Genomic DNA, 16,932 nt, shown 5'->3' with positions numbered 1-16,932 from the left:
CCCAAAAATACACTACCATACCATGTAGCCACTGTCACTTTGAAAGTTATGAAGTTGCAGGTTTTATATGATGGGAGGGGCAGAAGAGGGAATTGTTCAAAATCTGTGATGGTATTACTGGTTGGATTTTTTATGTATGCCTACTGGTGCAGCATGAAGTAACCACTAATGGTCTAGGATGTAAAAGTGATGGGATTTTGATATAAAATATGACAAAATAAAAAATGTTGGGCATTTATTGTTAAACAGGTGTCTGTCATGTTATGAAGAATTAGCTCACAAGGTGAAAAGTCAGTTTTTATTTCAATGTGACTGAAAATTCTGTCATCATCTACTCACCCTCATGCCAAATGAAACACAGGTGAAATTTGTTAGTCCATATAACACACAGGGAGGTTGCCAGCACAACTTGGTAGCAGCCTTCTCCAAAACAACTGAAGTCAATGGGGACCAGTTCTTTAGAGTTCCAAAACAAAAACAGCCAAACAATCACACTGTGAATAGAAAGACCTATACACCATTATTTGTTGCAAATCAATCAGTTGAAGTTATGATTTGCACTAAATGATGGTGTAAATATACTGCAGGTCTTTTTGGAACTCTGAAGAACTGGTCCCCACTGACTTCAGTTGTTTTGGAGAAGGCTGCTATGGAGTTGTGCTGGCAGCCTCCCTGTGTGTTATATGGACAAACTTCACCTGTGTTTCAACTAGGCATGAGGGTCAGTAGACGATGACAGAATTTTCATTTTTGGGTGAACTATTCCTTTAATGTAACCAATTCAGAGCTTGGAATTTTGAACAAAAAAAAAATTATTGAGTGGTACACTTGCACAACACTATTTGCGTGTGTGCATGTGTGTGTGTGTGTGTGGGGGGGGGAGGTTCAAGGCTTTCAAAGCGAGCCACTACCGAACAATCAATCAGCCTTTATTGACAAGGCTGTTCTGTAAATGGGAGACAGTGTAGGTCATATGCAGAGCCCTCGCTGCCAGCTGCAGCATCTGCTGTATTGCTGTCAGACAGTGGAGGCTCTGACTGAAGTGACAAATGACTACGCCATTGACCATGTTCTACAAGGGCCCTCGGGGATCAACGGTGCTGAAAGAAGTGTGTGCGTGTGTGTGTGTGTGTGTGTGTGGGTGTGATACAGAGAGAGAGAGAGAGAGAGAGAAAGAAAAGCATATTATATTCACAGTCAAACATGTTTTTTGTCCATTTGGGCCATTTTGTAGTCCTGTAATGAGCATGCCTACTGCGTATCATCTGCTAAAACTTGCAAGCACACACTTACACCCACGGCAGATAAATGCTAAACCAAGGGTATCAAAATGAAAAAAACATTATTCTTATTTATTCATTTTCGGTGTAGTCGATCCTTCGTCAGGCAAACACATGACTACCAAAACGCGAGTAAATAAATGGAAATTGTATCGCAACAGCAGTGTGCGGGATCTTTTTTTCATATTGATACTTTCATGCCTCATTTCATGCCTCACTGATACTTTGATGCCTCGAGGTTTGGATGTGCTCTGTGTGTTCCTGTCACTCTAAGTACATATCCAAATATATCCTGTTTTACTTTTATTTATCCAAGGAAAGCCAACTGAGCAAAGGATGTTATCTGTCGGCAACATTCACACAGTTCCTCACTTTCATGCCTTGCTGGGAGCTTCCCAGTACAACCACGGTCTTCTGCTTGGCGACTGGGTAGGTCCACTGGAGCAGATGGCGGGTGGGGGGGGGGGCTAAGTGTCTTGCTCAAGGGTTCTGAGGCAGCGGAGGGCATTAATCATTCACTTTCCCCAGCCGGTTTGGTAGTCGCCGCACAAAAAGAAGCACGCAGCAGTACAAAAACAAAAACAATATCACTTTTAATATTCTATACCAAGCAGCAGTTGCTGTCAGCGTCGTGTGTAACCGGGGTTTTTTTTTTTTTTCTTTTCCCTGACAGGCAGAGCTTTGTGTTCCCGGAGCTTGCCACCGCGCAGCCAGCCCCTGCTGATGAAAGCCCCGGAGCAGATAACGCCACAAAGGGAGGCTTCAACTTCAGAGCGCTGCCTGGCCTTAACTTTCCCCCCCGGGGGCCTGGATAAGGAGAACCCTGTCATTTTGCGACAATGCTACTGTAAAGCGAGCTCACTTGTCGCCTGACTTGAAATCTGGGTAGATAAGAAACTTTGAAAGGAGGGGGGAAAAAAACAAAAACAAAAACAAGAAAGCCCCTGAACCCACACACAGCAAGACAAGCAGGCTGCGGGGAGGGGGGTTGCGTTTAAGAGATTAGCTCGTGTTGTACCGCGGTTTGAATCCACTTAGCTTCAAATTGTCCCGCGACCCGGACCGCCGGAGGGGGTCGCGCTCTGTGGTTGGCCGCTTGAACCCGGTCCCTCGGTTATCGCAGAGTAACCGCACTCGGGCTCGGGGTAATGACAACATCGCCGACGGCAAAGCTCCGTTATCTCGGCTCTGTTTCGCGGCTGGAACAAGCGCGCTCCGAGTTACTCAGAAGAAATAAGCCTGCGCACACACTAGGAGAAGAGGAACACACGCAAACGCACACTAAACAATTTGGAAAACTGCGGGGGATCTGAAGCCAGAGAGAAAACAAATCACCGACCCCATCTCCCCGTACTCACTCGTCTTGCTGCACTTGACTTTGGAGAGGAGCTTGTGCGCCAAGAGAAGATCTCCGTTCTTCACGGCCACCAGCAGGTCCTGCTCCTTCCCCATTACGACAGCCTCGACCACAGACAGGCACGCTACTGACGGTGGTCGACCACAGACCGAGTGGGTTTGGTTTTTGTCCTTTCGACGCCCCTTCAGGCAGAGATTTTCCACATACTTGAAGTATATTCCCCGTACGTACGTGAGTCTCTAGAAACGTCCCGATTCTTTTGACGCAATGATGAATTCAGAGTTCGGACAACATCTACATGTGTCAGTCAGTTAACACACAGCTATCATATCCCAAATGTGACACGACATCGGGGGACACAGGCCTCAGCATCGTCTAGAGAGGGGGAGTCTTAGGTAAACCGGTCCGAGAAGTCTTCTTCCCCCTTGTTGTCGGAGTCTGGGTCCATTTCCCGCGATGGCTGTTTGACGATGACGAAGGCCTGGATCCGGAGTCGGGGCGGGCCTGGTTGAGGTTTAGAAGCCTGCGGGGCTGAGCGTGTGTCCGTAGTCCGTCTCAGCCGAGCCGGAGGCTGCAGCAGCCCAACCTGCCATAACAGCGCAGAGACGGAACGCTAGAGAGACAGAGAGAGGGAGAAGAGAGATGTCACTTTGTAGCATTTCCATTTCTGTGACACTGCAAGTTGGCATATTTTTCACCCTATTATACTACAGCCATATGAATTCTGGGGCTTTGAAAATGGAAGCCCTCCAACACTAGGCCCGTGTTAATTCCCCCTATGCCACAGCATGAAGTCAAAGTGAGTTAATGTTGATTAATCCATTAATAAGAGTAAAATAATGCTATTTTTTTATAATGCACATTAGGGCTGGGCAATATATCAATATTATATCGATATCACGATATGAGACTAGATATCGTCTTCGATTTTGGATATCGTAATATCGTGATATGGCATAAGTGTTGTCTTTTCCTGGTTTTAAAGGCTGCATTACAGTAAAGTGATGTCATTTTCTGAACTTACCAGACTGTTCTAGCTGTTCTATTATTTGCCTTTACCCACTTAGTCATTATATCCACATTACTGATGATTATTTATCAAAAATCTCATTGTGTAAATATTTTGTGAAAGCACCAATAGTCATCCCTATTGAGGTATTTGGTCAAAAATATTGTGATATTTGATTTTGTCCATATCGCCCAGCCCTACTTACAACTGAACATTTAGCCCACTTCGTAGAAAATACCGAGATATATATCGTGTATCGCCATTCAGCCTAAAAATACCGAGATATTTTTGGTCCATATCGCCCAGCCCTAATGCACGTACAGGTTAGGCACGTCTCTCAATTGACCCAACTTTTGTTTGCTTACTCTTACACAGGAAGCCCAGTCCCTTAAGGAATGCAAACCTAATCTGTTGCTCTTTCCATACAGGAATAAGGTCTCGGTCCATCCGTAGCATTCCCGTAACTTTAAGGAAGCATCTTCTCAGGCGAGCGGCGTCTGGCTTTCTGCCAGCTTAAGTCTTTGGAAGAAGCATGCAGCGGTTCCTTATTTTCCCTCTCCAAGAAGGAAAGCGAGGCAGTGCTGCTGACCGCGGCTTCAAAACCAATTTGCCTGAAATCCCTATCGCTCGGGACGCCGAGTGCAGAAACAGCACTAAAGGGACACAAAATAACCAGGAGAAATGTTCTCAAGCGAGGGGGGGGGGGGGGGTAAAGACAGTCCCCCTGGGTTTGTCTTGTTTCTACCACTGAGGCACATGCAACATCAAACAAGCTGTTCCCGGCGAGCCACGCAGCCCCCCCAATTAAAACAGGAGCCGGTTCTGGGCGCAAAACAAAACCACAATTAGGAGTCCAGACGAAAGCTCAGAGGCAATCTAAGGGGCTGCAGAGCACCAGACTCTACCTGGTCTCTGCATCTGACGCTACTATGAAAGCGATGGGGGAATTAAGCAGCATAGAGAAGTGAGATTGAGGGGGGGGGGGGGGGGGGGGGAACAGCAGAATTTGTATTTGTAGACCTACCAAGCGTCAGGACAGCGAGACACGGTTTGTGTCTGACAGGCTCTGGGCTATATAGGGCAGAATATGTATTCTCCTTGTCATCCTCACAGACATGAAAAGCCCACTCAAGTTAGGGACTTTAAGGACAAATTTTCTATTTCAGCAGCAAGCTATTTTATTCTATCCCATTCTCTTTTCTTTGGTAGAGCCTGAATTCATATCTGGAGCCTAGGCTCTGCTTTGCATGTCAAAAACAAATGTAGCCCAACTTCTCTGCCAGTGAGAAACACAGTTCAGCTATTCCTCCTTACTAATAGGGGGATCTTGCAGCAGTGTAGCCCAGCAGCAGATGCCAATGTCTTTCCAATGACACATGATCTAAAACTAGCTAGGCACCTTGCCAGGCAGTAAACAACTGCATAGCACTACGCTGACATGAGCCAGAATGTAAACAAGGAGTCCAAAAGGGGTGTCAACACTAGCCAAGAGACTGAGCTGTGAGCCTGAATCTCAATGGCTAGAGTAGTAGTCAGCTGGGCAGGGGTTAGTCCTCTAAACAAGTCTGTGCCCATGGACAGACAAGTGTCAGTCATGCTATCATAAGAAAGCCCATAATAAATCCAGATTTAAGTGAATTCCACATTTAAAAAAAAACCCAAAACACGTTAACTAGACCTTCAATCTCATATTCAGCCTCAAAATCTTAGTTTTCTTTCAAAAAGTTATGCCAAAATCCCAATAGCTTTCAAACAAGACTTCACTGGTTTTCAAAGCAGTTTCACTTGTTTAAGGAATTTTCTAAACACAAGAGTCAGTAGCTTGAAAGTAGCTTGAAAGGGTATTGAAGGGTAAATTAAGGCAAATCACTCCGCTCGTATCAAGAAAATAACACTTAATTCAAGAAAAATCTTAAAACAAGATGATTTGCGATGTAAACAAGTGAATTTATCTCACCCAACTGGCATTTTTCACTTGTTTCAGGATTTGAAACACTAATTATAAGATGAACATATTTACAAGGCACCTTTCCTCCGCCCGTTCTCTCGTATGGAGAACTTCACGCCAAACTCCATTCAGGACTGTGGAAATTTAATGCTGCCTTAGTTATTTGCAAAAGTACACATCCATTAAAACATGACTTAAGACCTTTTACAAAGCATTACTGTCCACGTGTGAATTCGGCATCAATCTGATCCACCAAGCAGCACATTATTTCAATAACATTTCAACTTTTATAACTGGTACACCTGTTATTCCCACAATCTTCTTCCAACAAAATACAGCGTGGATGACGGTAAGGTGCTGCTTGGTGCATTATATATATGCCGAATTTACCAGAAGACGCTAACGATTCGTATAAGCTCATAAGCCATGTTCTACCAGGTGTGCACGTTTGCCAATTATCAAGGGAACAGTAAATGACGGATTTTTGACCGGAGTTTGGCGTGACTTTCCCTCCATACAAGATAACGAAGGTGTCGGAGCTAAGGGAATCCCTTGGCATACAAACTCAGCTGGTAGCGCCAACTGAGGAGGGACTGTTTGCATAAGAAAATGCTAACAGTGCCAGGCTGCCTCTTTGAACACATGTATACAAAGTTTGTCAAGAGCTAATTGTCCTATTCTCATTTAAATCCCCCTGAAGTCGAGTCTTTCCTCTCTAACTTGCCTGTCTCAACTGTCAAGGTGTTCCGACTCCCTGTCATGCAAAGTCGAAAACACACGCGTTTATATATCTATAACGTTGTTCGGTTTATAAGTTAAGTTCGTCTAAGTTTGCCCTTTATGAACAAGTTTACAAAGAGAGGTCCAGTCTCACCTGTTGTAGACACCGTTCGTGAAGGCGGTGACAGATGCACGTATGGTAACTGCGGGGAAATCTGCAGGCAGCACCTACACCGAGGGACTGACCAGCGTCAAGTCAAACACAATTAATAAATCTTCCGGTCATACCTTTCAAAATAAAACCCTTCTTGCTGAAAGCGTTCCAGTGTGAAAATGGACAATGCATTTTAAGGAGGAATCTGTACTGAATAAAACAATTGGTATCACTGCTCCTGCTTAAGGCACATGGGCTGGTATCATCTTTTAAATCACTTCTTAAAACCCACTTTCATAGACTTGCTATATCTAATGAACATATATTGTTTTTGTCCTCTTGTTTATGGTTCACCTTTATGTTTCCTGCTTTTGCTTTTTCTTACATTTATTTTATTGCTTTTGCTGTCAATTTTATGTTTTGTTTTTTTTACTCCTTTGTAACGTGCTTTTTGCTGTTTTGAAAAGTGCCACACAAATAGAGAACAAAAGAAGAAAAATGCAATTGTTTTCTCCAAAAAAGCACTTTGCACAGCATGTATTCATACCATATCTATCTATCTATCTATCTATCTATCTATCTATCTATCTATCTATATATATATGTATATATATATACATATATATATATACATATACGTATAAAATCATACATATGTCATGATACTACTGAGCATTTAGATATGGTTTTTTTGGGGTTTTTTTTGTAGTTCTGCACAGGCCAGTTACTTATTTACGCGTGTATTTTGAAGGGGAATTGATCAACTTCCGGTATTAGCGTGTTTAACTCTGACTAACTTGAGACTAGAGTCCGGTGTTTAGTTTCAGGTGGCGGGGGAAAGCTGCAAACCGACAACTGATTTAGCAAAGAATTGACAAATTGTACTCAGTGTTTTAACTCGGCTTCGAACAAAAAACACACTGAGTGTCACTAACGATGCAAAAATGCGCTCGTTTCCTTCGCTGTAGCGTGAGAGCGGACATCTCTGTCAAGCAAGCCAGAATAAACACTAGAACTTCCGATCGTACATTTCAAAATAAGGCCCTTATTAACTTCATATTCTGTTTCAAGTATTTTCATGTGAATCATGAGGTATCCATTTGTAAAAGCTGAATGGAAACAGCAAATTTTGATAAAATATTCCATATATCGCAAAAATGTTTTAAAACTTTCTTGAGTTGGAAAAGTTCTTTGTTGATAGAGAAATTATGCAATAAACAGTGATGGAAAAGCATTTGTTGAATACATAACAGTGGTCTAGTTCAGTCTCATTGCAGAACAACTGAAAAGTGGCTTTGGATATTCTGAAATGTTCTTTCTTTGTTTAAGTCTTCAGACAGCATAAAATACGACCAATAGTACCTGACAAGAATGATAACAACTTTATAAATATTAATCAATTCTTAAAACATTCTTTCCATTTTTCTCATGGATTTTTTTTAATTATTATTTTATTTTGCTTTTGACATAGTTATACTCATGAAGCCTATTTTTCACTTCAACTCCGCTGGTGGAAACATACACAAATCACATTTAACAGGTTGCAACATTTGGTACATTCTGGCTGTTGTTCTATAGCCTTTAGAAATAAATGTGCAACTGCTGTGGTTTAAAATTTTCTTTTTTCTTTAGATTGTAAACATCCTTCTAAGTTTCCTGGCATGTTTTTGTGTTTCAGTTATCAAATATTAAATTTTGACCTGTTGACCAGGAATACCAGGTCATACATTATAACCCCATATAATATTTTTTGTTCCTATTTTACAGCTACATTTTCACTCCATATTTAATGTAATGATTCCACTGTTTTAATATGACTTTCTTGCTCTGTTTAGAAGAATACAATTTTGCGCTTTTATTTTGAAGGAAACATCGCCCAATTTCCGATCTTCTCCTTGCTAACACAGCTAACTTGACGAATTGAAAAGAGTTTGACAGCTCCAACAGGCATCATAACCCGGTTCTCGCAGTCCAAATTCCCAGCAGTGTAAATAATTCAAATATAAATTAATTAGTAATTTCTAATTAAATCCAAACAGTAGGCGAGGCTAGTTGATGCGTTAGGTTCTCAAACATTTTCATATTATAGATCCCCATAGACACACGTTAAACCGTGGACCCCCGTTTGGGATAATTTCTAATAAATTAAAATATACAGAAATGAAAGTATTCCTAATTTCGCTGCATGGGGGCCCGCTGGAGGTCCCCGGACCCCCACTTGAAACACCATGGAGACAGAGCGGTGGCTTACTGGCGACATCTGCTGGGTTGGAATTGGTATTAGTAAACAGGGAGAAGGGTTTTTATTACAAAGCAAACTGAAAGCAATCTAATCTAATCTAAAACAGGTGTAAATTGAGTCATTTATATAGAAATACATAGACAATGGCTAGTTTAAAGTGTTCTCATTTAAAGTGACGCTATATCAAATAGCCTACATAGATAATATTCAGCTGTTTATACATGTGAAGAGAATCCAACGACCTCCACAGAACCCATCTTTTCAAAACTTTTAATCTGGATCAGAATTATAGAGATTTTCTAATCCCCCCCCACTTTTTTGGCAATCCAGGATCAGACTGATCTTGCTCATTTTGAGTCAGTTTCTTAAACAAATTGTCAAGTAGGATCATTCTGATCCAGATACCACAATCCACAGAATCCAGATTTGCAGTCTATAAATATACCTCTGTCTCGCCTTTACAACATGTTGTTAGGCCAAAAGACATGAGGGAAATAGGAAAAAGTCTCTGCATTTGAGTTTTGAAAAATGTATCAGCATCTAAACTTGATAAAAGGTAGGATTGGATTTCCGAATCCCAGTCTGGATGATCTGAATCTCATTTATCAGTTTTGAAAAACCCAATTTTCTGATTTTAACCCACTCCATTTACTGAAATCCTATGAGAAAAGTTGAAAAACTGGACCCAGGTTTCTCAGTGATTACCAATGTTAGTTCTACTCAGCATCACTCTGCAAATATTGTCATTCAGAGTGGAAACCTCTCAGGAGCACGGACGAACATCCGACACCAGTTCCTAAACCTTACAGTACATTCTCTGACGTTTGAGAACATTATTACGATTGTCAATCTTTTTGCCTTGTGAAGCTTTTGAAGATGCTTCAAAGCGTTGGAAGGAAGACATCTTGAGAAACTCGTAAGTGGGACTCCATGGTGAAACTTCATATTTGGGTTCATGGAGGAACATCAGACAGCATTATGTTCTGAACATTATTCATAGCTTTCTTTTAACAGCTCTTCTACCATGTCCTTGTTTATCATGAGGTTTCTTTTCTCCCGTTATTCCCCTCTGAAACACCCGAACAGTGACAAGCGCAACAGTAAAATTTGAGCAGCACATTTCTTTTTCAGTCACAAAGTTTTCCAGTGACAGTGGAAAAAAAGAAACAAAAATCGAATGCATCTTATTCTAGGCAATAGTTCCATTCTTATGAAAAATGGGGACATGGATGTGAGAATCTATATCTTGTCATTCATATTATTTCAGTCCACCATCGACCAGAAGACATATTTTATGGGTCATCAAAGTGGACCAAATGGAAGCACAAAGCAGAGGCTGCAGTTATGGCAAACGGTCTGCCCATATGAAATATTATGGTGGCTCAAAATAGGCAATTCAATAACAAGGAATGGGCGTCTGACCTCGTGCAGAAGCTGTTTTTCTCCAGCAAAGAGCCAGAACAGACATATTTGAGGGAATGCCACCTTAGAAAAGGTCTCAGCAAAACACTTTTAGAATGAAAGTGGGAACATAGTGGGAGGGTCAACAGAGCTCCTTTCCTAAGAGCAGCAACATCAATATTTGTTTGCTTCTGAGTTTCCATTTTCAGAGGTTATAAAAGCCTAGGAAATGCTTTATATATATATATATCCTGTCTTTGAACTCTTGTCGTTCTGGAAGTGAAAGTGTGTGTCTTTTGCAGTCAAACCCAAACAGTTGCAGTATGTCATGTAAGGATCAGTGTAGTGTTATCTGTCTCTTAATTTATATATAGTGTCACATTTTTATATATTTTTTTAGCTGCTGCAAATCAATTGCCCTCTAACAAAATAAAAGCTTAACTGAACCAAACCAAATTTAAATTAAATGAACTGAACATTGTGTAACTCATAAAGGGATATGAAGAATCAAAAAGAATCACTGTTCGACTGTTTGGCTTGTCTGCACACTCAGACACAATCACCTACTGATTTACCATCAAACATAACTGAACTGAAGGGAAAAAAGCAGAATAGTTGAAAGATAACCTGCTTTGCATTGTGCTCTTCTTCCCATTGCAATTACGTTTCAGAAATCTCTTGTTCTGACATGAAATAGTTGTTCTAGGACTGTACTGATAGGTATATCGACTCAAGGAAATCTCCAGAGGAGTCCTTAAAGGCATTCAAGGGCTTAGGTTGTCCCAATAAAAAAGTTTAATTTCATGAAAACTTTCATTTCCAAATATGCAAAATCTTAAGTCTAAAAGAATCGTGATTTCCTCATATCCTTGGACAAAATTCAATCGGGTGTATTTGGGAGTTCTTGGTGTGGAACATTGTTCTATTTGTCTGATGGAAAGGGTTATTGATGTAGTATTGCTTCATAACATGAGGTATTTGGTAAAAAAAAAATAGGGTATTCTAGAGACATGAGCAGTAGTGGTAGATGGAGACCCAAAGCATTATAAATATACAGTATCTTAGTTTAGTGCTGGACCTACTGTCTCATCCTCAGGGACGAGGCGTGGATCGCTTAACCAAGTGTTCCTTCCTATGCTGATGGCTGAAAAAACCCTTGAGGTATTTGTCGTGGAGCGGGTTGTAACTGCAGTCCGGTTCATTCAGGTTGGGATCCCTCAGGTTAAACCACATGCATGACTCATGTGGTGTACAACTATGACCATTTCTAAAAAAAAATTGCTCCCCAATGTTGAAATATACCTATGGAAACCTTAGATGAACAGATTTGGTAGCCACTGCCCATATTGAAATACTTAACATGATACTAATTCAGGGAACTACTTTTTAGGTGTGTCTCAAACAGACACATACGTACGACCATAAATCCAAAGGCAAATGATAGCTTCTACAACATATGTACATAGGTACTTTATTGATACTGCAAAGCATCTGTTTCCTTAGCAATCAGAAGAAAATATATACATTTACAATGAAAGAATTGCTCAAATTTAGTGGGATTTCCTCACATGTGATTTCACAAGCTCTGGCCGACTGAAGGCCATTTCACAGACGGAACATTTATGGGGTTTCTCTCCCGTGTGGGTCATCTGGTGTCTTTTCAAAATCCCTGCGCTTTTGAAGTTTTTGTCACAGGTAGGGCACTTGTACGGCTTTTCCCCCGTGTGCATCCTCATGTGTGCAGTGAGGTAATACGATTGGACGAACCCCTTCCCGCACTCCTGACACCTGAACGGCCTCTCCCCGGTGTGATAGCGAGTGTGTATTTTCAGCTCCGACGCCGACCTGAACCGGTTGCCGCACTCGCTGCAGGAGTAAGGCCTTTCCTGCGTGTGAGTCAAATCGTGTCTCGTCAGCGAGCTCGCGCTTCGGAACAGTTTGCCACAGTGCGAGCACGGGTAGCGCACGCCCGTGTGGAGTTTAGCCACGTGGAGGTCTAAGCTTCTTTTAAGCGCGTACGCTTTCCCACAGTGTTCGCAGCAAAAGCGCTTCTCCTCGGCGCTGCTGTGACAACAAAGACGGTGTATTTTCAGCGCCGCGTTGGACTTGCACCCTTTCCCGCAGTCCCAGCAGAGGAACGGAGCCTCTTTCGTGTGAGTTCTGTCATGGAGCTTCAGAGCAGACGCGTAGCTGAACGCTTTGGGACACTTGGGGCATTTGAACGGGAGGTCGCCGGTGTGGAACCGCTCATGCCGGATCAGACCTCGCAAGTCCGTGTAACTCCGTTCGCAAAAAGCGCAAGGAAAAGGTCCGCCGAAGTTGTGCGCAGCCACGTAGTGCTGGTTGAGGTCTATAAAGCCTTTGAAGCTCTCATCACACATCGTGCACGGACGAGGCTTGTGTCTCAGATTGTGAGTTTTAAGTCTCGCCGCGTCTGGGAATGACCGATTGCATTCTGCACAATACAGTGGATGATCGGCGACTTTGTGTTTTCCAAGTGTCTTTGTGGACTTGAAACTCTTCCTACATTCACCTTGCTTTACGCTTTTGCCCGCCTGATGAATACCACCAGACTCGCCACCATTAGTTTGCTTCACCTTGCATGCCGTTGCCATGTGCCTCTTCAAACCTTTTTTGAACTTGAACTTGAACTCACAGTTAGGACAGGAATGGGATTCATCTGAACGTGATCGCATGTGACGTTTTGTGGTTCCTGTTACCGCTGCTTCACAAATGTTTGAGCAGCCCGTTTCATTTGTCTCTGTGTTTTCTGGTATATGAGGGTTCTCGTGTGAACACTGATTACTGTCCTCTGATGTGGATTCAACAGGCTCATCTAGACTTGTATTTTTGCTTTTTCTATCAGAAGATCTCTGGATTAATTTGCTCATTGTCTCTTGGCCTTCAACATCATCGCCATGCACCGAGGAACCCTCGCATCTGCCTGAATGCCTCTTCAAACTTGCAATGCTCTTGTAACTCTTGTTGCAAACAGTACAATGATGAGGGCGCTCTTCTGAGTGCATCTCCATATGTCTTTCCAGGAGAGAGGGGAAAGCAAGGGTCTTGCCACAAACTGTACATTCCTGAGGTCCCTTGCAAGTTTCCCCATGAGTTTTCCTGACAGCAACCTCTGATTCCTCTCCTTCCCCTGTGTTTTCCTGGTGCATCGCTGCATTACTGTCATTCTCCAAAAGTGATTGGTTCTGCTGTTCTGTCTCTGCCACCTGGACTGTGCTGCTGAGTGGCTGGGGATCATTTTGCTCGGTGGATGGAAGAACTCCCTCTCCAGAAGGTGCTCCCACTTGTTGCGGATTCGTCAGACATGCCTTTTCATGCGTCCTAAACTGTTGTACACATTGGAAAGTACTGTCACACTTACTGCAGTGATAGGGTGCAATGACAGGAGCCACAATATGGCTCTTCACGTGAATACTCCTCTCCGAAGGTTGAGCCGCGAGTTGGTCAGAAACTTCACACTGGTTAGGGTCTTGAGTGTCTTTTTCCTCGGGTATCTTGGATGATATCGTCCTAGGTTGCGGCACAGTGATTCGACACACATTTAACTCGTGTCTCTTCAGGTCGTACTGGAACTGAAAGAGTTTCTTGCACTGCGAGCACTGGAACGGTCGCTCCCCTGTGTGGCTCCTCTGATGCCGCCGCATGTCTGCTGCGCGACTGTACGTTTTACCACACGTGGGACAAGTCTTGCTTGTTGACGAACCTCGGGGTCCGCTCTTGGACTGCTCGTTTTTGGATGTTATCATTAAAAATGTTTTCATCTTCAGGCCCCGGTTTTGTCTGACCGGTCTTGGGGACGCAGTCGCGACTGGCTCAAGCCTCAGCACTTGCACGGCTGGTGTATAAAGTATGGGTGACAGTATCACATTAGACACACCGATGTTTTTCATTTGTTCATCAGTTAGTGCGCTGTCACTGGCCTCCTCACTCTCCTTTTTAATGCACTTTTCAATCTCAGGAGGGCTTTTTACATCATTCAACTCTCTGTCGGAAAGTTGAACCTGCCCATCCTCTCCTGTAGCCATCACTGAGTTAACATCCCCAACAGAGGGCTTGTTCTCTGTGGGTCCTATCTCCTCAGCAGGTATTTCAACATTATAACCAACCTGAACCTCAACGGCACAAGAGCCTAAACCCACGTTATGTCCATGTAAAGACACAACATGTTGTATAGCGCAAGGAAACTCGTCCTCGACTCTCTCATCACTATTAACAAAGGACTGGTTCTCAACACAACTGCTCTCCGTCTCTCTCCTCTTCTGTCTTTCTTCACTCTCTGTGCTTGAAATACTTGAATCTTCTGTGCCTTTTTTCAGCATTGCAGTCTCCACTATCAATTCTTTGCTAAATGAGTCCATGTAATCAGTTAACACATTTGCTTCCAATACCGTCTCTCCTCGATCTGTCATGACAGTTTCCATAGGTGGGAGACAGAGTGCTGTACAAATGCTGTCGCCAATTGTCGGATGATCTGAAAAATTTAAATACATGCAGTTAGCCATAGATAGGCACATCGAATGAATGTAACAGTGGTGCTGTGAATTTGCAACTGACTGTAAAATTTCCAGTCAGCCCACTTATAATTGATCACTTCAAAATTATCATCATCACCAACAGCCTATAGTCTAGGATATCAACCACAAAAATCTTAACAGTCAAATATACTACATTACCATTATCACTGGGTTGGCTGAGGTCTTTTTGATATTCCAGGAGGGATTTAAGCTCCTGAGGATCAGAAAAAGACTCCACATATTCTGCCAGAACCGAAGGAACATCGCTGAGCATACAGGCAACCTGGTCACGAGAACAAAGATATTTAGTCTCAGTGCTATAAATGCCTTAAGTCCAAAACCCTCTTCATTGCATAATGCACCAATATTGTAGGTTACCTGTTGAAGATTTGGTACAATGAGTAACTTCTCAAGCTGCAACAGGAATTTCTCCACAAGCATCTGTATGTCTTTGTTATACTTGGTTCCAAATTTCACTGGGAAAACATCCTGAAATTGAGCAATTGATCTGGGTTAACACAGTTTAAAAAGTCTTCAATAGAGTGGGTGAGAAAATATCTACGATTTCAAAGTTAGAAAGCCAGACACACTGACCTGGAAGAAGTGCTGCCTCTCATCTTGATCTTTAATTAGGGTTTGAATAAGAGCCAGGATGTTTGATCCAGATGATCCATCCCCTGTATCACTTGTCTGTGGTACATCATATTACAAAAGTTAGAGAAAAAAAAGTTAGAAGTTAGTTCTGGTTGCCATTGCATTATAGTAATCATACAGTGCATGAAATGAAGAGAAACTCACCTCTGTGTTCCATGATGACGTGACTGTTTGCATTATGTCCAAGTGCGGCTGAATGGCCTTAAGGTCTATCGTCTGCTCTGGGCGACACAACTCCAGTATCAGCTAAAACCAGAGGAAACTAGTGATAAACTCGCAAAAAGTCAACCTTATGAAGAGCTGACACACTGAGCTCTAGTGTCTCAATACTTTCTCATACAGTACCTGTGCCCGAAGGCCAAGACTCAGCAAAGACCTCTGTCTGTGATTAAGAAGCTCTGGGACAAGTTCAGTGACAGTTGTAACAAAGTCGTCCAGTAGCCCATAGTCGGCCACAACTCTCTGCTGGACAGTCTGCCAGATCGCTGCAGAGACCAGCCGGAGTGGCGGGACCAGGAGGCGCAGACAGGAGAGAGGAAGAGGGGGATCTAGAAAACGAAACATTAATGACTTGAGTCATTTAGGGAATGGGCCAGGTATTGATTTGAACACTGCAGAATTAAATGACTAGATAATTTCAAGAAAAACAAGTCATGATAGATGAGCAAGGATGGGAATACAGTGATATTAAATGTGCCAGTGAGAAAGACAGAAAGTGAGGGGAGAGAGGGAGAAGTTGGGGTAGCCCCATCTCCCTTGTATGCAGAGAACATGCCGCCAATATCCATTCAAAATCTGGCAGTTTGATGTGACCTTGATTATTGCAGAATAGGTATATAGCAGAGCATAAATTAAGACCTTTTACAAACAGTTAGGATCTTCTGTTAAATTCGGCATATATGTGCTCTATCAAGCAGCACTTTATTTCAATCAACTCAACTTTTATAACCGACATACCTGCTCCCACCGCCCTCCATGGTGCATTTTGGTGGAAGAAGGTTGTGGGAATAACAAGCGAACCAATTAGAAAAGTTGAAATTGTATCAAAATAAGCGCTGCTCGGTGTATTGTGTGTATGCCGGATCGAGGAACGGTTCCTAACGATTCAGAAAAGGTCTTGAGCTATATTTTATCAGATATGTTACGCTTGCCGATAAGCAAAGAAGGAAGCGTTAATTTGCCTGATTTTTTAATGTGGTTGAGAGAGCGACACTTTTTGGGGCTACGTTGGGGGTAAACCATGTCACTGCCAGGCAACAGGCCTGCGCAAAACATTTAACAAAGCGAATATTAAAAACTCGTACATGCACACACACATAATAATTTAAGGAATAACTATTTCGAATATACATGTTAGTTGAATACGTGTCACTTTACGGATATATAACTAAAAAAACATTTCGCCATCGTCAACAGTGTACTGTCTGCAGGTTATTTTAGAGGTTATGGAACGAGGCCATGGCGGTCTCACGTCACATCGAGGGAATAATATGTCTCAGAAACATAGGGTGCTACCTTTCCTCTCGGAAATATGATGCATATTTCGGCTTCGGCAGGGTTATATTCTGTTCCCGGCACAAAAAAGAGCGATAAAATGACGAAGCTGTAGTACTTGTCAAAGAGCGGAGAATT

At 42.6% G+C, this 16,932-nt stretch overlaps 2 protein-coding genes across 2 annotated transcripts in view; both read right to left on the bottom strand.

The window, feature by feature from the left end:
• Positions 1-6,513, bottom strand: part of LOC139668045 (caskin-2-like) — a 54,786-nt gene extending 48,273 nt beyond the window's left edge. The window contains exons 1-2 of the mRNA XM_071547520.1: positions 6,469-6,513; positions 2,639-3,250 (exon numbers count right to left, since the gene is read on the bottom strand). Of these exons, the coding sequence (XP_071403621.1) occupies positions 2,639-2,732 (94 nt within the window). The 5' untranslated portion in view covers positions 2,733-3,250; positions 6,469-6,513. The remainder of the gene's footprint in view (positions 1-2,638; positions 3,251-6,468) is intronic.
• Positions 6,514-11,612: 5,099 nt separating this feature from the next.
• On the bottom strand, positions 11,613-16,914 carry LOC139668047 (zinc finger protein 585A-like). Its single transcript, XM_071547523.1, has 7 exons — positions 16,816-16,914; positions 15,646-15,848; positions 15,445-15,546; positions 15,241-15,336; positions 15,025-15,135; positions 14,806-14,929; positions 11,613-14,603 (listed from the first exon to the last, which is right to left on the bottom strand). Exons 1-7 carry the CDS (start codon positions 16,838-16,840, stop codon positions 11,662-11,664), a joined length of 3,603 nt encoding a protein of 1,200 aa, XP_071403624.1. The 5' UTR covers positions 16,841-16,914; the 3' UTR covers positions 11,613-11,661.
• Between the last annotated feature and the right edge of the window lie 18 nt (positions 16,915-16,932).

The sequence above is a fragment of the Centroberyx affinis genome, unplaced genomic scaffold (genome assembly GCF_046629955.1).
Source record: "Centroberyx affinis isolate AG114_WGS23_722 - 3 ecotype Tasmania unplaced genomic scaffold, CSIRO-AGI_Caff_v1 ptg006000l_1, whole genome shotgun sequence".
Taxonomy (NCBI): Eukaryota; Metazoa; Chordata; class Actinopteri; order Beryciformes; family Berycidae; genus Centroberyx; species Centroberyx affinis.
The sequence above is the reverse complement of the archived record's forward strand: the minus strand, read 5'-3'. Positions and strand labels throughout refer to the sequence as shown.